This window comes from Centruroides vittatus, unplaced genomic scaffold (genome assembly GCF_030686945.1).
Source record: "Centruroides vittatus isolate TY-2023 unplaced genomic scaffold, ASM3068694v2 contig_767, whole genome shotgun sequence".
Classification (NCBI taxonomy): Eukaryota; Metazoa; Arthropoda; class Arachnida; order Scorpiones; family Buthidae; genus Centruroides; species Centruroides vittatus.
This window is the reverse complement of record NW_027122496.1, coordinates 121564-147771: the sequence shown is the minus strand read 5'-3', so window position 1 is coordinate 147771 and position 26208 is coordinate 121564. Positions and strand designations below refer to the sequence as shown.

The 26208-nt window shown below is 33.4% G+C and overlaps 1 protein-coding gene across 1 annotated transcript in view; it reads left to right on the top strand.

Moving 5' to 3' along the window:
• LOC136981569 (uncharacterized) overlaps positions 1-24163 on the top strand; it is a 451600-nt gene extending 427437 nt beyond the window's left edge. Inside the window, exon 3 of the mRNA XM_067277891.1 lies at positions 22539-24163. Coding sequence (XP_067133992.1) covers positions 22539-24144 — 1606 coding nt within the window. The 3' untranslated portion in view covers positions 24145-24163. The remainder of the gene's footprint in view (positions 1-22538) is intronic.
• The last annotated feature ends 2045 nt before the right edge of the window (positions 24164-26208 follow it).

Here is a 26208-nt window from a genome sequence, read left to right as displayed (position 1 = left end):
AATTTAGCCTTTATGTAAAAGGTTGAAAGTTTATTTTGGCATCTCTTTTTATTCTTACTTATCCTACTTATACATTTTTTTTTCTTTTTTTTGTGGAAGACACGTATTGTCTCCTTTAAAAAGTTTCTTAAATTTTGTAAATTTAAGAATTTCATTTGTCCTGGAAGATTTTTATCAAATATACATTCTTATTCCCTTCGGAAATGGTTTGGTTTGATTTGATGGGATACGACAATGCATGGGAGATCTGCCAAGGGAATGTCTCCCTGGAAAACTTTCTATAGAAAGCTGGCTCCCACTTAGATGTCAAACACCCGAAAATTCCACGAATATTGGAACGTTGATGAGGCACGAACCTACGAACGGTGTTACCAACTCGGCACTAGTCTTTCAATTCTTGTTGTTAACATTGAAATCTAACATGAAATTCAGCAGAGTTGTGTAGCTTTCCCGGATAAAGTAAAACTTATATGCGGTTACTGTTAAAAAATTTAAAAAAAATTTATATTATTAATTATTTTAAAATGACATAAAGCTTAATTTAGAGGGGTAGAGACGAGTTTCATAAAATACCGTAAATGCTAATAACGGATATGTCCCCCTCGACCTTTCACCACCAAAATTTAACAGTATCAATCTTCCTAATACCCAAACCTTTCTGCGAAATTTCAGAAACTTTCGACCAAAGGTACAGGTGTTAAGCTTTAAAAGGGGTGAACAAAATCGTGACTCTCTCCCAGACACTAACATCTATACATACAGAAACTCCCCCCTCCCAATTGTTTGGCATTTCTCGACGTTTCAAGTTCCCGAGTCCAAAACTGTAAAATTCTGAGGGGGGGATCATTTTTTGACCGGTCGCCATACTTTTCCTGTGTTATCTATAACAGTTGTTAAACTAAAAAACAACAGAAAATGCTGATTTTATTGGTTAAAGTCCAAGAAAACATCAAAAACAAGTTGAAAAATATATTTATTATATATTTATATACAATAAAATAAATGTGTAGATAGATTTACCAATTGCCAAGATACGTTATCAGTTCGTAGAATATACAAGAAGTGTATTGTTGATTTTTCTATTAAATTACTTACGTGGAAATGGGAAATTCCAGTAAATAATTGAAAAAAAATATATGATAAAATCAAATCTTATCGATTTACTTTATTTATTTATGATAAAAATTTTATGAAAATAGTAATAACAGTTAAGTAAATAATCAAATATTTATATAATAGAGAAAAAATCAATGCATTTCATTGAATAAAATAGGATAAAATAAAAATACTCTTTTCTTGAAAGTGTTTAAATAATAAATTTTTCCAAAAAAATATTGTAGTTTGTATGAATTATCAACAGATATATATATACTAAATCCTCGCTTATACAGGTTAATTTGCTAAAAAAACTCATAGTTAAGCGAGACATTGTATTTTCCATAAGTTTAGTGTGTAAAAATTGTGATTAAGGGGTACCATGAGAAATCTGGAATCTGATTGGATTGAAGTCAGAAATTTCAGGAGGTTTTTCTCGGATATATCAAATATCGTTTCTCAGTATCTATAATTATCTATAACCCCCCCCATTGTGAGCATGATAGAGTCCATAATGAGCACGAAAAAGTGCTCATGGCGAGAAAAGAGGGGATTTTATACCATAAAATTATAACAGCTACCCGAAACGGGTATGCAAAGGTTCATTTCTATAAGACATGACGTGGCGAATGGTACAATCTATATTGGAACAAATATCGTAAAGAAACTTGAGTGAAAGAAGATGAAACTACTGTCAAACCTCTGAACAACGGCCACTATATGTAACATAAAAAATGGCCGTTGTTCGGACGAATCCGTTGTTGGGAGGAGAACGTTATTGAAGGTTCCGCTGTATTTTAATTCATCGAGGTAGAATGGTAGGAGTGATGGGATAAGGCAACGCAACACGGAGATCTGTCAAAGAGGCTTACTTCCCGGGAGGACTTTTTATGGGAAACTGGTCTCTATTTAGGTGTTAGTCACGTGTAGGAAATGCGGAAAACTTTACCGTCCATTACAATTGGAGTAAAATTATTATGAGAGAAACATAATTAAATCAAGAATTAACTTCAGAAGTGTGGAGCAATTTAATTAATACAGTAGACTAAACAATGTATAGACATAATACACTATACACTGATTTACTATAATCGAAATTGCTTGTAATTCAGTTAAAGGCTGGTTTGTAATATTGTCTTTTAAATCGGATAGAAATCTTTATTTTTAGTATTCCGGAAACTACTGTTTAAGATTAACAAACTAATCTGTTATAGCAAACTTTGGTAAAAGATACCGCAAAATTGTAGTTTTTGGGGTATCTATATTCTCTCTATATAAAATATTTGAAACTAGTTGTCTATTCATCAAAATACGTGAGTTCGGGTCAGTTTAGAGTCTAAACCCAAGTCTGATACGGAAACACTTTGTATGTCACACATAATAATCGATAAATTAAATGCACTCCTAAATATAACAATTCTGTAAAGGAGCTCTTGCGAGTAAGATACACGTACAGTACAGTATGATCATAAAGAACGGGTGTTCAGAGCTCTCTACAGAATGAATTATTATACAAATCTCATCCAACGTTGGTATAAGTATTATTCTGATATGCGGTTTCGAGTTTTTGAGGAAAAAACTTAAGTTCAAAATTCAATCACTAGGGCAAAATTTGGCGCTGTCGTCACCTTAACGCGTTTTCTCAAACGAATAAAGTGTATAAAAGGTGTCGTTAAATGTTATTCGCAATTCTGGGACAGGACAGTCAGGGTGCTCACTACCTAACCACGTCACATCTGTAATTAAAATAAAATTATCGCTTCTTAACTTCCGAAATTCCTTAGAAAGAATACCTAATACATTGTAGAAACAGCAGCGCCAAATTTCTTTCTAGCGGCTGAATTTTGAAGTAAAATTTTCTCGAAAATAGAAACTGTAAATTCAGGACAATACGTACGTATTTAATTGCCCTGATTTTTCCCAAAAGACGTGAATTCTAACCCATTTCTAGAGGCCGAACCCAATAAAGGAAACACTGTGAATACCGTACAGTCTTGTATATAATATTCGACAAGAGCCCTTATAAATAGCATATACACTATAAAACTAATTTCCTTTTTTCTATATAAAGACGAGGGTTGAAACTACTTGAACAGATCCGAACCCACGTCCTTTTAAAGCAGTTAATTTTAAGAGAGTTATATTTATATATTAAACGTTTATATATAGTTTCATCAATTAATTAAGTGTTCACTTAATTAATTGATGAAACTATTAATAAATAATAAATTAATGAAAAGCACTTGGTTTTACGCATGATATGAATAATTTAAACTTTCATAAACATTATTTGGATGCAAGATAAGAGGAAAATGTAATAAAAAATTTTAAAAATCTTTTAAAATTTTGTAATTTAATATATCCACATACATTATTAAATTTTAATAATTCAATTTTTTTAACAATTTATTTCAAGAAACTGGGATCGTATTAAGTAGGAAATTTTATTCGATTTTTAAAACTTTATTTAAAATAAAAATTCTATAAAAATTTTTATAAAATTTTACTTAATAATATGAAAGAGAATTACATAATAATTAAATTTATAACGGTTATAAAATTTTACAACTTGTTTTATTTGATAAAGAGTATTTTATACGAGTTAGAAGATAGTGAAGAATGTTAATGAAACAAATAATTACATTATAAAGTATATAACAACTCCGCCAATTTATTATGTAGTGCGGTAGCAGTTAACAAAAATGGCGAGGAAGACTTTTCCACGTTTAAAAATAAATTAAATAAAATGTATTTTATAATGTCTTTTCTATTATTAATTTATTTTTGATGCGCTTTCTCCATGCTTCCCGCTTAAGTAAATCACCAAATCTACACTTAAATCCAGAAAATCCTTCTGAATTACTGGCGCAGAACTCGAAGGTTCGGACTTCTTAGTCAAGTAAGCTTGATCGTAGGTCCAGGCCCTTATTTAGACATTTATCATCGGGAGGTTGATTTTGCTAACAATTCCTGCAAACTGCCGCTCTCTTCCCCCATTCTCTCCATCTCTCATTTCCCTTCTGTATTTCTCTTAATTTCGAAAAATATATTATCAAGTTGATTTTTGGTGGTGAGACTTTGACAGCCATTCAGAGGACTGTTTTACATTGAGGCGAGACGATTCCTTACCCACAATAGCTTCGCCCTTCTGTGCATTAACCGCAATGTTACAAAGTGCATACTTGATTTCAATCCCCTCTGATAGTCTTTGGATTTTACTACCACGTCTTTCTGAAACACTTCACCCAGACAATGACACCTCTCACTAATTCTTTATAGGCATCCTAATTAAACTATTTGCACAGACTTAAGTGTTAGGCCCAGAAATCATACTTATAGGGCTAAATCTTCGATACCCGTACCATTAGTACGCGCAATCTTCGTTTTTGGATCTGATGTCCGGTAATTAGACCGGTGTCCTTTTCAATCGAACAATTGTACGGGTCCTGCCTTGTCCAATAGCTCTTCGTAGCTCTTCTCGATAAACGATACCCTCTGTCCTTCCTCATACTATCGAACCTCACCATTCTTTTCGTTCCACTCGTATTCGTGCGATACAACTAAACGAAATAATGCTCTTCGTATCATCTTCCGATTTATTAACTGTTATCTGACTCGAAAAATCAGAGCGTGCAATATTAATGTAATAATAATCAACAAAAACCTTTACTCACTCTCTATCATTGTTTGAAGTTGTCTCGCGATGAGATGGTCGTCCAAAAAGAAGCTCATCCCCGAAATTCGGGACTTCTCCATGCCACACTGTAATCTTACATATAGTTGATGTCTGTCTGCTCCTCTATTTATAATAAACCGTGCATTAACCGCAATGTTACAAAGTGCATACTTGATTTCAATCCCCTCTGATAGTCTTTGGATTTTACTACCACGTCTTTCTGAAACAAAATAAACCGCTCTAGAACTGGACAAGGAAAGTGTGGATACCACAAACGGAAGTACACGTAAATGCCAAGGATTGCAAACAATGAACTACAGCTACAAAAAACTGCCCTCCACCAAAAATTTCAAGTTAAACTATCTAAATTCCATTACCCATCCAATCAAGTTCAAGTGGTTTGAAGATCCCACTATAAACTAATGAAATCTTGTCTCCTTCTATACCAGTGTTTCTTATCATTTTTAGTGATTTGTACCCCTACGAATATCAAAACACGGTCTCGCACTCTCTAGAAAATTGTAAATTGTGTTTAAAGTGGCAAACGTACAAAGAGGATTAGAGAGGATCCTGGAAATCGTCGTAGTGTTTCCAGTTCATCGTGGGCTCTGAGAGTACCCACAAAGCCGAGTGAAATTTATACATAGCATAAGACAGCTTCAAATTTTAAAGCACACACCTAAAGCTTAAAAATTTATCGTTAGCAGGTTAAGAAACACTGTTCTATACGAATATATACTGTATTATTTTAATATAATGTGCATTGTTTTATTAGTTTATTAATAAAATTAATTAATTAAAACGTAACAGTAAGATCTACATTTCGTAATGTTAAGAATATGTTTTAAAACTTATAAAAAAGTAAAAAAATATATGTATAATGTTTCATCGTGTGATACGTCCACTATAAATTGAATACGTCACGAAGCCACGCGACAGATACAACAAAACACAATAGGAATGAACTATAGGAAACAAAAATATTAATAACACGTCATCCGGCATGAAAACTTGTCACGAAAGCTTTTCATTGTCATCTTTCGAGGGTGCAACTAGGCTCTCTGTCACCCCAGGCAAACTAAGTTCCCGGCCCCCTTTCTTGTTCAGACGGTTTGGGACGGGGACTACACCACGTGATGAATCAGTCTGCGCTACACGCTAGTTCCCCTCCCCTTACACACCCTTTATTCTCGAATCCCCTTTATCTGGCCGATAAATTAGCCCTTATAATTTGTTTTTTAAATAATTTCCTAAATATTTTAATTCTTACCTGGAATCCGGGCCCTCCTCCAAATTTCTTAGAAGCATTTTTGTTTTTTAATATATTTTTCCGTCTTTAAGTGTGACGTGAAAACTATTCTTTAAATACTATGATTACGTATTTACGTCGTATTTAAGGACAATATATTTATTGTCTTTAAATCAATAAAAAAGACATTGAGCCATGTGCTGTTATCTTCCGGAGAAAAAATGAATTAATAATATTTATTAAAATATTCTATTAAACAGATTTTAACAATGATTTTAAATTCAAATAAGCACCGAATGAGCTGGGAAAGTTAAGCAACAAGTTACTTAACTTTCCCAGCTTATGAATTTTATAAAAAAACGAATAAAATCGTCATTAAGTCCGATTCTACTGGAGATACACACGACCCCCTTTATCTTCCTACCCCTCGACTTTTAATTACCAAAATTTAATAGCATCAATCTCCCAATACACAATACATCCCTGGAAAATTTCAGAAATTTTCGACAGAAAGCACAGGAGTTATTAAGCTTCAAAAAGGGTGAATAAAATCGTATCTTTCCACACACACTAACATCTATTTATACAGAAAAAACCCTCAAAGTTTTTTGCATTTTAGGACGTTTCAAGGTCTCCCGAGTCCAAAAATGTATAAATTTTGGGATTGACCGATTTTTTGACCGATCTCCATACTTTCCCCGTGTTCTTATAACAGCCGGAAAAGTAAAAATGACCGCTGTTTAGAAGTGGTCGTTAATGGACATTCGATTGTAATACGATTTTTAATACAAGAAATGTTTTCTTATTATATAAATACAGCAATAATATGAACTTAAACTTTGACCTTTATTAAATTATTAATTATCTTCTTTTCTTTCACATGGATGAAGTTATTGTGCACATTCGAAAGATATTTTCCCCAAACAGAAAGTCTCTATTGGTCTCACATCTTACATACAGTAACTGATATATTATTGTTATATAACTTTACATTTTAAAATTAAATAGATATAAATTTAAATAAAAACTTTATAGTTATAAGCATTTTATTTAAATTTTAAAATAATTCACTTATATATTATTTTATTTGTTATATTTTTACGCTATTTCTCCACATTTGTATTTTATTGTGGAGGCGAAGTCACAACAGAAGGGCGTTTCCGTACTCGTCAACTTTTATGGACTGTCCCTGGTGTGGAACGACGGAACACTGAGAAGTAATTGCTTACGTTCCTAAATAAATTAAGACGAAAGCAATTGGTTTAATTTAATCTCATCTGTTCATCTTACTATATAAACAGCTCTTTGCTAAGATCATATAAACCAACAACAAGCTGCTGAACATTCCCGGCACAAGTTTTAATTTTAGTGGCGCCATCTGTTAACATATTTTATTAAAAACACTTTTTATTTTTAATTGTTATAAAATGTTAAATTTATTCACACCAAATGAAAACAAATAAAGTTATACACTCGTCATCCGAATATTTTTCTTTCTCGTCAAGTAAATCATCGTTTTAGAGTGGTTAATTAATATAATAATAGGCAAAGGCTTAATAGTAACAGAGTTGACAGAAGACAACGCTTCTCTGAATTGAAGAATCGGCGCATTTGTCGCACACAGAATGAAAAATATACACGAAACATTTCCTTTGTGTCATTCTTTGTTTCAAACGCTTTAACTTCTGAAATTTTTCAACTTAGAAAAAGATAGAATGATAAGCGGGTCATTCGAAGTATAAAATATTACCGTAGACTACATTTAAAAAAGTTGAATTTAACAAATCCTAGTCGAGTTATGGAAAATGAGTTACGTCGAATCATTTCTTTTTTTTCCGTTGGTCTAAGTCAATGATGGAAGAGACGTAATCGAAATATCAAACATTTTTCAACAAAAAATCATTTATGGCTCAATAATCAGATAATTATCGAAAATGTCGATTTGCCACAAACTAGTGCAAGCTGTAAAACACAAAAAAATACAAATAATGGGTCGTCCCAAAAAGGATTTTTCGAAAACTGGACAGAGAGCAAAAATGAGAAAAGTTCAAGAAATCAGTGATGATCGAAACTCGAATAAAATTACTTGTGCTGCTGAGGTGAAGTTAAGGTTATCTGGAAAAAGAGATGCAACTAACGTAATAAAAAGTATACAAATACCTATTAATAAATAAAAAATTAGGTAAAATTATGAGTTTTAAATACCTGAAAACTAGCATTAACGCAAGAACTCCAATACTCCTACCTCGTCCGTTCACAAGGGGCGTTTCAATAATTAATTTGCATAAAACGCCACAATCATTAGCAGCTCTCTCTACCTCGTACGTCATTTAGTCATTGTTTTCGAGATTATCGGAAGTACCGCCATTTTGTATACCTAAGTTCACATTAACCCAGTTTGTTTATGCTTTCCTTGAGAATAGGCGACTCTCACTAACGTGTAAATATTGAAATATCGAAGTTTCCACACGTCAACTAGTCCTTGTTGGAATTTATCTAGAAACTTTTCACAAAAAGGGGAAGTGATGTTGATTTTTCTTATAATATTCAATCATTTATGTTTACTTATCCTGTGAAAGACAAAATTCCAAAGTGAAAAAAAATGTCTTTTTACACGCAATATTTAACAAAACTGCTACCGTAATCTCACATTAATCTTTTGCTTTTATGTAAATATTGTAATAATCTTACAGCTGATTTATTTCTGTTTACTTCTACTTCCGCAAACCTAATAGGTTTTGCAATTTTTCTATAATATATATGAAATTTTGGAGAATTTTGACCGTACATTTGTCTGTATTCTTGTATTATTATAGGACAGATACAGTGGCGTGCCGTGATTGGAAGCGATGGAAGCGCCGATTCCACCTTCCAATGACCTTCCCTCGTATTTCATAAAGTATAAATTTTCATATTTTAACGTACTTTGAATTACTTAAAATTAATATTTTATTATAACTGCATTATGTATCTTTTACAAATTTCTACACTACATGTGAAAAAAAAACGATAAGATTGCTATTGTATATTCGAATAATTCAGTAGCAGAAGGAATGTCGAAACTGGGTCAGTTTCTAATCAGCCAGATTATATAGGCATTAGCACATGCGGTTTATGGACCACCAACCTCACCCGGTTTAGCCGGTAGAAGCGACACACGCGTAAAGAGTCCGACTTTATATCCCGGAGCGGTTGTGGGCCGTTAGCCGCCTGCTAGGTATTCGGCCACCCTCGCCCGATTACGTGAATTGTGAGCAGACTAGATCAACGGCGGGCAACCCCCGGCCCACGGGCCAGCTACGGCTGGCGAAAAGTTTCTATCCGGCCCGCGAGATCTTTAATAGATTATTAAATTGGAAAAATAACTAATTAATAGTTATTTTTCCAATTCTTTGTAATTTTCGAAAACGATAAGAGAAATAAATGTAGTAATTAACTTTTTATTTATTTATTTCATATTTGCAGACTTAAAAAATTACGAGTCACAAGAAGGCGTCAATTAACTACTACGGCCCGCGGAAAAAACGTAAAATTTATTCTGGCCCGTGTTATAAAAAAGGTTGCCCACCCTAGACTAGATTTATAACTTAACCCAACCGATTGGAGTTTACTGGCACGTTTTTACGATAGTTCTGTATAGTTGACATGAGTTTTAAAAAAATCCATTAAAATATTTGATATATTTATTCCGCGTTTATTCCGCTCTCCCATCTTATATTACTTACGGATTTCGATGTTAAACCGGTGATATTACGATTTAGTACGTCCCATCTGTAAGAAGATGCAGAAAAAACGTGTACACTTCTAGTAGTGTTAAAAAATTAACTGTTACTTTGGCAGCATCGTTTACAACCAAATTTAATGAATGAGACGTACAATGGTACAAAAAAAAAAAGCTCTAGAATTTATTTTCCTTAAATTTACGATTTATGTATCCGTTGTCATAAAAATTTGTCTTTCCACTTCTTTCCCAAGACTACAGATATTCAATACAAAGTAACCGGTTTCGACTTATTTCTACTTAAGAAATAGTTAAATAATTAAGAGATTAGGGAATGGGGACATAAATAAAACCCCGACGAAAGAGCCGAAATTTTACTTAAACAGAAGCTTAACCGAACCAATCTCTTGCCGAGTACAGTGGGGTCTGATCTCTTCGTAATATTAGATATAATAAAGACAGAAATTTTTCCAGTTTAACGAGAGTGACCGAAAAGTTGTAAATTTTAGAAATTTCCGCCAACACTCGGTCCTAAAACGAATTAGTTAGAAAACGAACGAATCTGTTAAGTTTAACATATTTAGATTTTTACAGCTATGGTGAGAAACGTTTAAAATCTACAACAACCCTGTCGCGTCCTTTGAGATATACTAGTAATGCGACAAAAGAGGCATTTGACATCGACCGGGATTTGGCACGCACACACCTACCAGGACGTCTCTGATTCCATTCATTAGCCACTCGTAGGGAGCTATTTCACTAACTTGTAAGTGGATTGTTTTAAGATTTAAAAAGTAAAGAATATTTTGTTATTTTTATGTACGTTTCTTCACAAAGTTATATTTAATTATAAGTTTCTTTAAAAGTATATTCGTACAATCGGAGAATTTTTTGTACTAGGCACGTATATTCGTCACACATTTTGTTTTACCGAGTAAGTTTTTTTTATAATTTTAATTTTAGCCCTTATATCGTGGCTAGCGATTCAAAAATTTATTTTAAAAAAGTTTTGGCTCGAGACCGTATAATGAAAAAGAAAACATTATTAAAAGAGAAAGACCGATGCCTAAATTAAATATAAATACGTCGACAAAAAATTTCGACATTTTGACGATAAAATTTATGACGAATGACGATTCTTTCGTAAAATTGAAGCAATTTGGAAATCGAAGCGGAATAGAATTTAACATTGATAGACGATATAGAATAAATATTGAAAATTATAACGAGATAATTACGATTAATAAATATATCTAAATTAATAGAAGTTATATGTTTTTTCTCAAAGCGAGAATTGGCATTTAGAGGGCGTAGGGAATTTATTGAATCTAATAACGGAGGTAATTATATTAAACTTTCTTATTTATTAAGTACGTCGGATAATCTATTAAAAATACGTTTAAAGAAGTGTACGGTTTTTACTGACTTTTCGAACAAACGAATACGAACGGGCCCTGACGCGCAATTAATCGATTGCCCCTGTAAGTCGGCTTCTTACAGAAACACAGCTTCCCTATCATCAAATGTCACGGCACGCCACTGAACAGATATATTTTCTATTCCTTTATATTATATAAGTCTAGCAGTAGCGTAACGAATGTCGTGGGTTCGAGCCATACCAACGGATACGTCAAGTAAAATTTCCTGGGCTTTCTCCACGTGTCAAACACTTTGATCAAGGCCAGTTTCTTACAAAAGTTATCCCGGGAAACATCCTCCGTTTGGCAGATGGAATTCTGTTGCGTTGTCTTCTCCCATCATGGCATGATATTGACAAATCGCACAATCTAGCCTATAGTAGAAATGGTGAATCTTTGGGAACGGTGGTGTACAAAGTGATACTTCAGAGCAAATGGATGACACGCAACTTATCACGTGATTTCGTTAACATTTTTTGGTATAAATAGAAAATTATCTTATCTACCGAGTTCTTATAGTTTTATGAACAGCTCAGTATATTATTCTCCTTTTCTTAACTTGAAAATTTATATAGTTAAAATTAATTTACTTCCTTTCCTTAATATAAACGAGACTTATGTATTGTGACATCGTGACAATGCCGGGATGCAATTTTTAATCATATTATAAATTTATTATGAGAAAGACTGTGTTTCGTCTCTACATTCGCGCTGTCAACGGCTGCACAGCATACAGGTATGAATGAGTACATGTCAAGAGTTGCAATTTGGCACAGAATATTTCGTACACAAATCATGCACACATTAAATTAACCAGACTTGTAGGTAGACAAAAGACCGAGAACCGGGTCAAAATAAAATACAAAATGCTGAGACTGTTTCGACAAACATGTGAGAGTGTGAGATTTGTGCATGAGTTGCTCCTGCTTTCCGAAGCAGTCTTAGTCCAAGAATGCCTTCTCCTTTTAATTGTTTCATTTAAAATATACGCTGTTCACCTCAAATTAGTAGTGTCTTGCCTCTGTACATCGTACAATTCTTCTTAGCAACGGAGTCATACCAAACGCCTATCTAATTCATTTCAGGAAAAATTTGAATTGAAATTACGTGACTTTCGATGAAAACTAAAAGGTCTTATATACAGTAGAGCGTCGATAAGTGGAACCAATTGGAGACTGGGGTCCTTCCAGTTAATGATTTGTTCCAGTTTCCGACTTTGTACGAAAAAATACATTAACCTGTCCGATGTTCAAATTTTTCTCCGTTGCGTATCGCTTCCTGTTGAATTTTTCTTCGTTGCGTGTCGCTTCGTGTTGAATTTTCGTCGATTTTAAGCCTAACGAAAATTTTTATAATAATCATCGAGGCTATCGTATCGTTAAAAATTATTTCTGCATTTTGTACAAACAAAATAAATATATTAAAGAATATAAAAAAACATGAAAATTATACTTTAGAAGTAAATTTAGTATCAAAAACATTCGATTCAGCACGACACAGTCCGACTGAAAATCGTTCCACTTTCCGGCCATTCCACTTATCGACGTTTCACTTATCGACGCTCTACTGTAGTTAATTAAGGGCTCCTGGCTCTACGCTTTTCATATCTAGTCTTGACTTACATCTATCTAACTCTCCTCTCGAAAAAAAAAAAAAAAAAACAAAAACACGGTTAAACTAATATACAGATAAATGACAGTGGGAATTTATAAGTGTACAATATTTTCAAATTAAAACCAATTAAGTTTAGAACATTTGCACGAATAATTTACAAAATAATTCTGCTTGATATAAGTAAGACACGCGAATTCAAGAACTTTTTGTATGTAATATAATCATGCGTTTAATAAATTTATTACTTTAAGTAAAAATTATAATAAAGGTAAACAATTTACAGAAATCCTTAATCTGTCACGACAAATTTATATTTAATATTTCATTTTGATTATTTCTTTAAATTATTCCTTTCGTATAATTTTCTTTAATATACAAATATTATATTTATAATATCATAAGTTTTAATTAAATAATTTCGTATAAAATTAATATGAATTTATTAATTTTCTGATTTCTAAAAATTTGAGATTGTTTCCGAGAAAAATATTTTTATACGCAACAACACTGTATTCAATTACTGGTAAACATTCTTAATTACGATATCCGAGCATATAAAAACGGCCAGAGTCATCTGATTTAGTCACAGTGAGAGAAATGATGGAGAAATTCGTAATTTCACTTATCCTTGCAACATTAAGTATAAGTCAAGCCCAGCATTATGGAAGAAACATAAAACTTGGCTATAATTCTGATGCAGATCGGAACAGAAGGATGTATGCTTATCCTGTACCTATTGGTGATGATCCGTTTGTAAGTAGAATATCCGTGCTAAGAAACCAAAAAAATTCGCCAAGAAACCAAGCATATTCACCAATAAACGGTCCACCTGTACCAAGATACCAAGCATATTCACAACAGAATGACCCATATATACCAAGAAACAAATCATATTCACCAATGAACGGACCACTTTTTCCAAGAAACCAAGCATATTCACCAATAAACGGACCACTTTTTCCAAGAAACCAAGCATATTCACCAATAAACGGACCACTTTTTCCAAGAAACCAAGCATATTCACCAATGAAACGGACCACTTTTTCCAAGAAACCAAGCATATTCACCAATGAACGGACCACTTTTTCCAAGAAACCAAGCATATTTACCAATAGACGAACCTCATATACCGGGAAACAAAGCATATTCACCAATACACGAACCAGAGCTACCAAGGATGAAAGCATATGCACCAATGGACGAACCACATCTACCAGGAATCAAAGCGCATTCACCAAGAGATCAGGGTTTTGTACCAAGACTTCCTGGAAAATAGAGAAATGTTCTAACAGACCAATTGGTAAGAACTGTTTATTTTTACAAAAACAATAAATATGTTTTATATGATTTAGTATTTTATAAATAAACAAATTTATATATAATAAACGTTAATGTATATTTATAACATTTTTAAAAAGTTCAACTGTTCTTGTGGATGTTCTTGTCGAACAGTGGGAAGAATTGATGCGTATTTACCTTCTGAAGAAGAAGAATAAGACAAAGTATTAAAAGAAATAGTGAAGTATATAATGTTGTATAGTGCTGGCTGAATGTTTTGTATTACGAAGAAGTTTTTGAAATAATAAATTCATTATGCAAATTTGTATAGCCTCTACACGTATATGAATTGAATTCACGTTTCTGCTATGTATTCGTTTGTTCGAATACCACGTGCACGTACTCGGCGACAAACTAGAATAATATCAGATAAAAATACCTTTCTAGGCTTATCTGACATAGCGAACATACAATATATACTAGTGACATTATCAACAAAGGACATCGATATTTATTGGTCGTAATAGATAACATAGTGTTCATGGTGTAAACAACGGCCCGCGTTGCCGTGTTAATAACTACCTGAAAAAATGATTATTTCTTGTTTAATTGATACTCGTATTACGATGATTCCTTTAATCACTAGCTTTTAATCATACTTTTTTTTGTATAGAACTAGAAGAGAACAAATTACACAGAAAACAGACCTGTAATTGATTATGCTATCTTTATTATAGAAGACAATGCATTCGGGCTTTTCGCTCCACATGAGTCTTATTGCAGGTTTTTGACTGTTTATTTAAAGTTAACGTAGTCAATTACTGATGTGTTCTTCGTGTGATTTATTCTCTTCAAAAAATTTGTGCTCATCACAAAGAATTACTTGTTTACCATTTTCAAATATTGCATAAATCAAAATATCATTTATCGTAGAAATAATGGATTCATCATATCATGGTTTAATAAGTAAATTATGAAAAAATAAAACAATTCGGAGTATTTCTAAATATTTTCTAGGAAACGAATCTCAGCTCCTTCACGTAGGTTTTTCTGTTTCCGTTTCACACAAAAACACAAATAACGTTTTCTCTAAAGCAGTTGAAATCTCTAAGGTTCGTGAATGGCATGCATGTCGTCCAACGACATTAACAAGTAAAATATCAATACACGTTTAAAATATCAAACGCTGCCTACCAACTTCAGCAATTGGTTAATCGCACATGTCAGGCTATGCACAATAATTAAAGGAGTTGTAAGAATCAAAATGAAAAATTGAGGCAGATAAAAATACAAGTTGACAACAATCGAAACCTCGATTGGCACATTGCACGCGACCAACATACAAGCGGCAATCGGCCCGTGCACTTTACATAATGAACTTTGACCTCGACATCTCGTCGCAAAAATCGAATTTCAAAATTTCGGCTTCGTCACTAATTGTTCTTTCCGAATTGCACATATTCGCGAAAAAATCGAAGTTTTTTCCTACTAAATCGGGATGTGGTCACGTGAATTTTCTTATTACATTCGATTATAATATTTAATTTCTATTATATTGTATTGACAGATAATCCTCTGTTTACAAGCAACAACATTGAGTTTATATGGGAATGAGTCCATCTTTCTTTTGTTCTCTCAGTACTTTTCTTCGGGAACCTTACTCGAAAACTAAGGAGATCACCTGGTGACTTATTTTTTAAACGTGTTCTGGGCTCATAACCGATTGTTGGATGAGAGAGGATTTTCTCCAAGAGGGGGCATAAATAGCATAACGTTGTTTATTAAAAAGTGGTTTTATTTGAACATTTGAAAACGCTAAAAGTAATTAATTGCAATGATATTCGAAGCTATCTAAATCTTATTTCGACACTAGTCTACGGGAGTTCTGGCTAAATTTTGTCGAAATTTCTTTTTCAAACTTATTTTAGCATTAATGAGAACGTCCTTAGCAAATAATTTGCTTAACACAACATAGTCATTGTTTTCGAGATTATCGGAAGTGCCGCCATTTTGTATACCTAAGCTCACATTAACCAAAAAGATTATGAAATCTCCAAAATCAGCGACGAGATTGAAAAAGGCAAATGAGTTCTATCAAGATATTGTGAAAAAGGCAAACCAAGTTCTACCAGATATTGTGGACCATAATGTTACGGCAAATTGCTATAGAAAAAGATGTTAATATTTATCCGTGTTATCACAGAATTAAGAAAGCAAAGAAAGCCTGTTATCCATCAGATGCTACTATTACAGAAGGTAAAAGTGATATAAAATTTCAAGTTTTAGTGGATCTAACTATAGTACGTCTTTTTATCACTCTAACAGATGTATTAAAGAGTTTTTATGTAGAAGATAAATGCAATTTGAAGAATATTACCAATGTTTACAAGTGGGGTTTGGATGGCAATGGAGGACACGGTCGATAAAACAAAGAGCTTCGGAAGAAAAATTCCGAGGACACTAATATAATTACGACGTCTTCGGTACATATACAAACTTTTACTTACGACAAAAATGAGAAAAAGGTAATTTTATGGCAAAATCCTAGACCAAGTTCTACCAGATATTGTGGACCAATTCGTTTTCGCTTGGTAAAAGAAACTGGTTTACTTCTGGATACTCCCAAGCGAGGTGGTGGAAACACGAAGGACTGTAATTCGGCAAGAAGATTTTTTTCGAATGCCACTCTTACTGCAGAGATAACCGGTGTTAACAAGAACCTAAAAGAACGATTTTCGGTTATATTACAAGCACTGGCAACCGGCTACGAAATCGATACGAGCAAATTCGAAATCTACACTAAGGTAACGCCAGGTTGTGCAAATTGGGCAAGGATACAAACGAGTACGAAGTCTGCAAGTATCAAGTTTGTAGTTATGCAGTATGTTGTGATGGTTCAAAGACGATAACAGGAAAGAACAGTGAATTAATGAAAATACTATTTGTAATTTCTTTGTTTTTAACTTTAAATTAACTTAAAAAGTTGTATTAAATATAATACAGTCGTAATAAAATTTATGAGACGTAACGAGGGTAGTTACAAAAAAAAGGTGCCTGAATGTATTTGTTTGTCTCGTTTGGGTACACTTTAAAGGTATTATTTTAGATAAACATTCAGATCTGTCGGGTAGAAGCACGCGTGAACTTTTGATTGACGGACAAGAGAAGTCGCGACACATATACAAAGAAATTTTATAAGGCAACTACCGCTGCAGTTACAAATTAATATATTTCTACGCAGGATATTATATATCTGTACGGTTTGATAGCGGCATACCTGCACACACAAAGAAAATTTTTCACCATAATGCACGAATCCTTTGTATCAAGTTTGAAGGAACTGGGAAAGAGCGAACGGTTACTTGTCTACATTGCATGGGATACTTAACTAGAGATTATTATCTTTACAGTCTTCTATTTATTTAACGATGTGTACTCCAATATCGAAACAACGCGAAGTATCAGCACAAGAAAATTTATTACTAGTTGTAATAGATTATCCTCTTTTAATAAAAATATGATCTAGTTACATCATAGAAAAGCGTAAGGAATATCTCTTTAGTATAAAGTTCAGTATACTCGATACACATAATTACTTGTTTTTATATACATTTCCTTCTTTTTTTCGCCTGTGGGAGTAGACCACACTCAATCATCTATGGAAATTTTTGAAATTCATACAACAATTCGATTTCTCATACCCTGTAGTCACAAGCGGATCAGAGGGAGTAAAAGATACTCAACTGAATGAAAAATTTTGTGCATTATCTATAGGACTGTTATGATGATTTAAGGAAAGAATAGTTATTTCAATGCTTCTAAATTTGTCATATTAATTGTCATTAAATTTGCTATTGTCGTCATAAAATACATTTCTAGCTTGATAACTAGTTGTATCTTTTATATTTAAATAACGTAAAGTCTTATCGCATTATGTATTAAGTTACTGGTATTGATGACAGAATGAATATTAATTCTTAAGTAATGTGATACCAGATGGCAGTTAACAGTGATGTTAGTGCTGCTATCTAGTGTATTATAACAAATTTATTTTAAATTCCCTACTTTATATATTTACACATCAAGTAACAAAGTCAAAAGTATTAATACTACTCAAAATATGGACAAATTATGCAATAGATATATTACATTCCATATACAGACTATGGAAAGGATGGAGAAAAGAAATTAGCCAAAAAGTTTAGTTCCAAAACTTCTTCTAGGGTAGCTCTTTACAGGAAAATATACGAAATAAAACAAACGAATATTAAAGACCACCCTTAACACGACGTTTTAATGTGTTATTTTAAGCATTACGAATAAAGTCAGCTGTCCATCGCCTTCAAATTTTACACCAAACAAGGAGGTACACTCTGAACAACGTTCTTTACATCAGTAAACAGCCTCTGTAGAAGGCCTGTCTTTTTACATACGTTTCATTTTGTTTCCTGTATTTTCCCGTAATGATCCCTAACAGAAAACTTTAATCTAAATTTTTTTACGAAATCCTTTCCCTCATCCTTTTTTGTTGTCTGTATACAAACTTTGTTATTAATTCGCTTATTGGTTACAGCATAAGAGTGGGCTGAATACACAAACTTTATGGCCTCAGTTTACCAATCAGAATTTGTGGGGTCGAAAATTTCAAGGAATTTTTTGAAAAACGGTCTATCCCTGAAATGTCGGGCTTCATCCCCACCCTTCCGGCTCATTGTGGGCCTGTCTAACTTATAACGGGTGTGATTTAAAACACCCGTTTATACACATATACGTAGTATATTACTTTGCCCTCCAGTGGACGAGTGGATAAAACTAATGAATAATGGTAGTGGGTCGCAGGTTTGCGGAATGGCCACTTGGAGTTTTCCGAGTTTTCTTAACGTGTCTAACACCCAAATAGGCTATTTTCTCATAGAAAGTCCTCTAGGAAGGCATCCACTTTGGAAAATAGCATTTGTACGATACCTTATACCATTAACACAATCCACTCCAATACTAGTTGGTCGCAGGTGATCCAATAATGGATGAGATATAACTTCGAAGTTACTTAGCAATAATGCAGCAGAGATTTGGTGTTTCCAGGATAATTCAAGTCACCAACCATAATTAAATTATTCAGTAAACTGAAATTTACGTTATTTGAAGACATCATGGTTGATGTCGCCCATTATGTGTACCTGAAAACATTATTAGTTGCCCATTAAGGTAGTGTCTAGTATTTGGGCTTTTATAGATAACGTTTGTTGATTATTAAAATAAAAATATCCATGTAGGAGCGAATTTCTGGATGGAATAATAAGATACATGATTAAAAACAAAGCAACTGATTCCACTATGTCTTACACACGCGAAGAAAACATGGAGAATTCCACGTGGCCAGCCCGTTAGTGAAGCGCGAACACACGACCGGTATCCAGTTGTTTTATCTACTCGGATTCTTCAGAGCAGTGGGCAAATGCTTTACTGCCTGGTCCATGTATTACATTGTAATCACGAAATTTCCAATCTTGCATATAAGTATATTTAAAATGAAATAATTTTATTGATTTTTTTCACATTCTGAATATCGTCAACTGTTGCAAGTACAGTACACCTAATTATATTACATGCGTATTGAGTTATTAACATAACTTTAAAGACTTTATTTTCTATTTACGTATTTAACGAATATATGAGCGTTTATAACACGCATTACAGGTTCTTACGTATCGCATGACTTACTCCTTAGAATTAGGTATTGTTTTTCAAGTGGGAAAATTTCAGAGAAGTTTATAAGGTATTGTGTTTTACATTGCGATCACCGTTACACATCAAAAAAAGTGGGAAAACTTCATAAAAATTTTAATTTGCATCATTTTATTTACCTTTTCAATCTAATGCCGAAAAATATTTTAGTTTGTTAATTAATTTTTATTCAGACCGTTAATAAGAAATTATTTATAAATTTTTCATTATAATCCGTAGCTAGATTCGCGCCTGATTAAGCTAATCATAGAGTTTTCCGGGTTTTCTTCACATAAATAGGGCTCGCTTCCCATAGGAAATGATTTAGAAAGCAACCCCCATGGCAGGTCGCCCTCGTATTGTGTTGCCTTATTCCATCAATCTAATCCCATTTAAATTAATCAAGGAAATATAGGTTCATCCGTTTGATGAAAGGCGTGTTTCACCTTGCGGGAACAGATACTTTTTCAAGCCCATCAAGGGTGATCTAATACAATAAGACCGGTCTAAAACGAACCCTCTGTGAAACGAAAACTGTTTAAACAGGAAATACATTTCGAACGAAACGATTTTCTACGTAAAATACTATAATTATATAAACCAGAAACACTTTAAGAAATAACTTTTTTTAATTAGGTTTATACTTTTATTGTTTGGAAAATAACTGTAACAATACAAAATTGCTGTTTCATTCTAACTCTCCAGAAGAGTTTGTACATAAAAGACTAACCCTCTATAATTCAGAATCAGATTTTGTAGCCTCTACTGCCGTTTGTAGATCCGTACAGCCCATATAACCCCACATCCACAAAGCCACAAACCCCATATCTCCACAGCAACCCATAAATTCATAAACACAAAGGCCCATAAGTACAGGCACAAAGACTCATAATTATAACCAATCACAAAGCAATAAGAAACACATTTATAAAATTTTATAGCTCCACAACTATAAAAACCCATAACCATAAAGCCATAAAGCTTCACAGTCTCAAAGCCACTAAAAATAAAAATTCGCTCTACTCATGTACGAGACCCCAAGAAAGTAATACTTATAATTAAACACACGAACTGTAATTATAATAATCCTATATTTATTGTTAATGGGAAAATTTTATATTTTAATTTATGAAATTTTTAAGAATTATTTTTATAACACGTATTTTTTCTAAATAATACGTAAATGGATAGCAAAGAATTTAATATGAAGAATATCGATCGAATGATATATAAAGCTAATGACTTTTCACACACTCCAATCATTTGAAAATGGACAGAGTCACGGTAGCATTACTTATATTATTTATCGTGAACGTGTTTAATTATTGCTCTTCTAGAGTAATTTTCGAGTTTAAAGAAGACATCAAGGATCAGCACAACGTCAATCATACAGTTGTTATAGGGGACGTTATAGACGTTCAATACATCCAGTTTGACAAGTGCAACTGCACCGATAAATGTAAAGCTAAATGCACCATTTTAGAAGACGATAATGATCCAAAACCCATAATGAACCTCCTATCTAAAAGCCTACACAGTGATATAAAAGAAAATGTAGATCATGCTACAGAAAGTGTGAACTCTGCAACGAGCAATCATAAGAAGAATAATGATTGTCAGAAAATCCAAAGTAAAACCGAACACGTGAGTAATATCATTCATGAAATTAAGAATGAAACGCGCCATTTGGAGAAAAAAGACATTTTGAATAATGTTAAGAGAAATGTCTTATCGTTGTCTTCGAAATTGCAATCTTTGAAGATTGGTAAATAATGGTGCTATGATGAAAGAGTAATTGTTTATGCTAAATTTATTGTTGCATGGTGCATTATATTTACACAATACATTAATTTTAATTTATAATACGTTTTAAACAATGTGGCTGAAAGAAAAAAAAACAATAAATTTATTTTTGCTTGGTGGAAATATAAGAATTGTCACGACAAAATAATATTTATCAAAGTTTTAATAAACTATTCTTGAAATTTCTAGTGTTTAATTGCTAAAGTTATTCATCAACTTCAAATCTTTGTATCGTGCCTATTTTCATTTTTGTAACATAATACCTTTTTAAAAATTAATAAACGGCATGAGTTTTATTTTTCAATGTTTGTGGTTTTTATTAAATTTAACTCGTTTATATAAATGTATAGTCAGTTGAAGTGTACAGACTAAAACACACATCATGAATACTAAATTGATTTTTGTGAACGTGTTTCTGCTCGTTAGTGTCTCTTTGATGTATACGCCTGCCAATGGTGGTTTACTAGGTCGTGCTCTACAAGGTGCTCGACAAGTTGGAAACCAAGTTCTACAAGGTGCTCGACAAGTTGGACATCACGCTCTTCAAGATGGACGACAAGTTGGACGTCGTGTTGTATCTGCTTTAGATAAATTACTTCATCCTCATTCTGTAATTCGATCAAAACAACAGAACGATTCTAAAGAAGAGAAGGCAACTGATGCTAATAATAAACAAAAACAGCAAGACCTTAAAGTACAGAAAAATCCCAACAATTCTGATGACAAAGGAGAACAATTGGAAAGTTCTAAACTAGAAGAGATGCCTGATTATAATGAAAAGAAGAAACACCAGGAAGATTCTAAAGTAAGAGAAAAAACTGGTAATGATCAAAATCAACAGGATGATGCTAAATTAGATAAAAATCAAGATCTTAGTCGTAAAATTTTTGAAAATGGCGATGGTCTTCGTAGTCATTCTGGAAGGCTCGGAATTTCTGATTTCGATTTTCGGAAAATTAGTGATAGTTTTATCAGTGATCAAGAAAAAATTGGTTATAAAACTCCAAAAATTGATAGGAATCGTAATAGAGGAGTTTCTAAAATTGGTGATTTTCTTAGCCACGGACTGGGAATCAATTTTCCTGATCAGGGGCTTCTTGGATTAGACAGTACTACTCAACGAAGAAGACATTATAATCTCGAAAGTAATCAGGGTCAACTTGGAATTGGTGGCAGTTATGGTTATGGGCTTCTCGGTGTAAATGATAATCTTGGTCCTAGAGGTTTTGAAATTAGTAGAGATCGTGATCAGCGATTTCTTACAACTGACGATCGAAATCGTAAGCATTTTGAAGTTTCTGGTGATAATAGTCGTGAGCTGTTTAGACTTCTTGGTGGTCGTGGTCACGATCTTCGTGGAATTTTTGATGATCGAAGTTACGCTCTTCTCGATAATGTTAATGATCGTGGTCGCGATCTTCTCGGTAATGTTGACGATCGTGGTCTCGATTTTCTTCGAATCGCTGGTGATAGAAATCGCAAGCGTCTTGAACTTACTGGTGATCGTAGTGGTGAACTTGTTAGTGATCATGGTCATGATCGTTTTGGCACTGTTGGTGATCGTGGTCGCGATCTTCTTGGTTCTCTTGGTGATCGTGGTCGCGATCTTCTTGGTTCTCTTGGTGATCGTGGTCGCGATCTTCTTGGTTCTCTTGGTGATCGTGGTCGCGATCTTCTTGGTTCTCTTGGTGATCGTGGTCGCGATCTTTATGGACACAGTGGGGATCGAAATCGCAAGCTTCTTGAACTTGCCAGTAATCGTAATCGGGAACTTTTAGTCTCTGGTAATCGAAGTCACAATTTTCTTGAAACCGTTGGTGATCGTGGTGAGGAACTTCTTGGATATGCTGGGGATCGTGGTCGCAAGCTTCTAGATCTTGCTGGTGAAAATAGTCGTGAACTTCTTAAACTTCTTGGTGATCGTGGTCGCGATCTACTTGGACACACTGACGATCGAAATCGCGAGCTTCCTGAACTTGCCAATGATCATAATCAGAAAGTTGTACTCTCTAATAATCGAAGTCACAGTCTTCTCGGAACAGTTGGTAATCGTGGACGCGAATTCTTTGGATATGCTGGTGATCGTGGTCGCAAACATCTTGATCTCGCTGGTGATAACAGTCATAAACTTCTTGCATTGCTTAATGATCGTGGTCGCAATCTTCTTGGCACTGTTGGTGATCGTAGTCGCGATTTCCTTGATTCTGTTAGTGATAGAGGTCGTGTATATCTTGGACTCAACGGTAATCGAGGTAGCGAGCTTCCTGGAATCACCAGCAATCATAGATATAATCTGCAAATGACTGACGATCTAATTCGCGAACTTCTTAGACTCATCGTTCTAAGAAGACGTGGACTTGAACTTGGAATTGTTGATGCTGTTGCTCGTGGTTTACTAGGAGTTAAAGACATTTACAAAGATGAAATTGGTGGTTATCCAAGTGTTAATCAGCAAGATCTTGGTTTGTTTGGTATTGGTTTTCATCATCTTGATCCTGGTAAACTTAACATTGCTCGCCAATACCAGGATAACAAGCAGAAATATAATATGCAAACAAAAAGTTGACTTTCTTGTGAAATTAAAAAATAAAAAAAATTAAGACTACATACTTATTTCCATTACGAATATATTAATTAGAATATTTTCATTTGTGTGTAAATTTTTATAGTGTTGAACACTATACCTTATTAAGACTCTATTAAATATTGTGAGTATTTTGTTCAAAATGTAAAATGTGTAATATTTGATGTTTTTGTAGAGTGTATAAAGTAATAAATAATCATTTATAAAAACTAAATTAAATTTAAACAAAAGATCGCTAAATGATTTTTATAAGATATAACAACAATTCATCATTTTATTATTAATTTTACAAGTAAATTAAAATTAAACAAAGAAATTTTCACTATTGGTCATTAAACGAGTATAATTGTCGATATGGTTTTTAATACTCTGTAAAATCAAACAGCTTCTTAAACATATTGCAAATATCAATGAAAGTAAACATGTTTAAATATATACGTGGAATGCTTCTTTATAAATAAAAAGCAGTTTTAAAGATTTTTTTGTCAGTAAAAATAACATTAACTTCATAAGGATAGAAATTTGATTTACTTCGGGCTCAGAAAAAATTTCCTAGTTACCCCCTCTTGACGGTACTCTACCTTTGCCATGCAGAGGAAAATGCTTAATATGGTCCTTTTTCTGCAAGTGTGACGCTTGAAGGGATGAATAGTGTTCAACAGCTATCCTCTTGCATTATGATACTGTCTTTCAAGGCGACCAAATTTATAACGTATTCTCCGAAAAGTATAGATGTTTTGCCACAAAGAAACTAAGTTCGAAGCTCACAGCGCTAAAATTTCTATAATGGTAAAATCTGGTACTAACATTTTTTTGAATTGCTAAATATCTCTCTAGACGCCATTGAATAAGATAGATAGGATACATAATAGAACACAACCTACAAGTGGGTGATCTATCAAGAAGAAATATTTCCAAGAAAACTTTTTTGTGGTAAACCCCTACTTAGATATTAAACACGTGAAAAAAACCCGGAAAACTTCACGTGGCTAGCTCATTGGTCGGAAGCGAACCCGTGATCGTTATTACCTATGCTATTATTCACTGAACCACTGGTGGGTGCGTTGAATACCGTAGTTTTTAATTATGATCACTGGCATATAAAATATAAACTAAGAAAATTAATTGATAAATTAAATACTTAAGTTAACATGTTTAAACATACTTAAGTAGCAAAAGTCCGTTTTAAGCAGAAATTCGAAACCTCTTAATTGATATACCAGACTTTTCTATCCTGTCACACTTAGAAATGTTTAAAATGTTTAAAACCCCAATTTAATATGAAATTAAATATGAAAGTATAATGAATATTTGTAGTTTTATTTTGCTAATTTTAGATATTGCCGTGGTAACAATTTGGCTAAGGCCTCAACCAAACGCTGGCGGGTCGAAAAATCCCAGAAAGTTTTGGGGAGTGATCTGTTTAGGATATGTACGGCCCATCCTTTCGTCTCATTGTAAGCCTGGACGAACTCATAATTGGCTTGAAAAAAGGGCTTATTAGTGTTCGTAGCATGAAAAGAGTGAAAAGTACTTCAAGGCTTTTTCAACAAGGAATACAGTCCATTGTTTCCAGATGAAAGAAAGCCCTACAAAGAGATGGAAACTATGTAAAAGAATAGTGCTTGTAAATAAAGTATAAGACTCTACCTATGCTAGATCTTTTTAATTACTTGTGGTGGAAAAAATAAGTGACAGAACTTTTGGTTGTGGGGGGCGAGCCTGGAGCATGTTTAAAATCTCAGCACGCAGCCAGCACCACTGTTCAAAATCTTACATTAACTTCCTGTTGCTGACGACGTGCTTCCAGCAAGCAGCAAGTGTTTTTTTCGGTGCTCGATTCAAGATGGCAGCCACCACGAGGCTCGTAAGAGCTCTATTTTGTGTTGACGATTTTTAATTTCATTTATTGTTAATGAATAAATCCTGAATAAACTAAAATTCGGTTATTGAATAAATAGAATATTTTAATATACTAGTATATTTATGTAAGACATCACATAATTTGTTTTAGTTGTTAAATAGGGTCCATTTTTCCATAAAAAG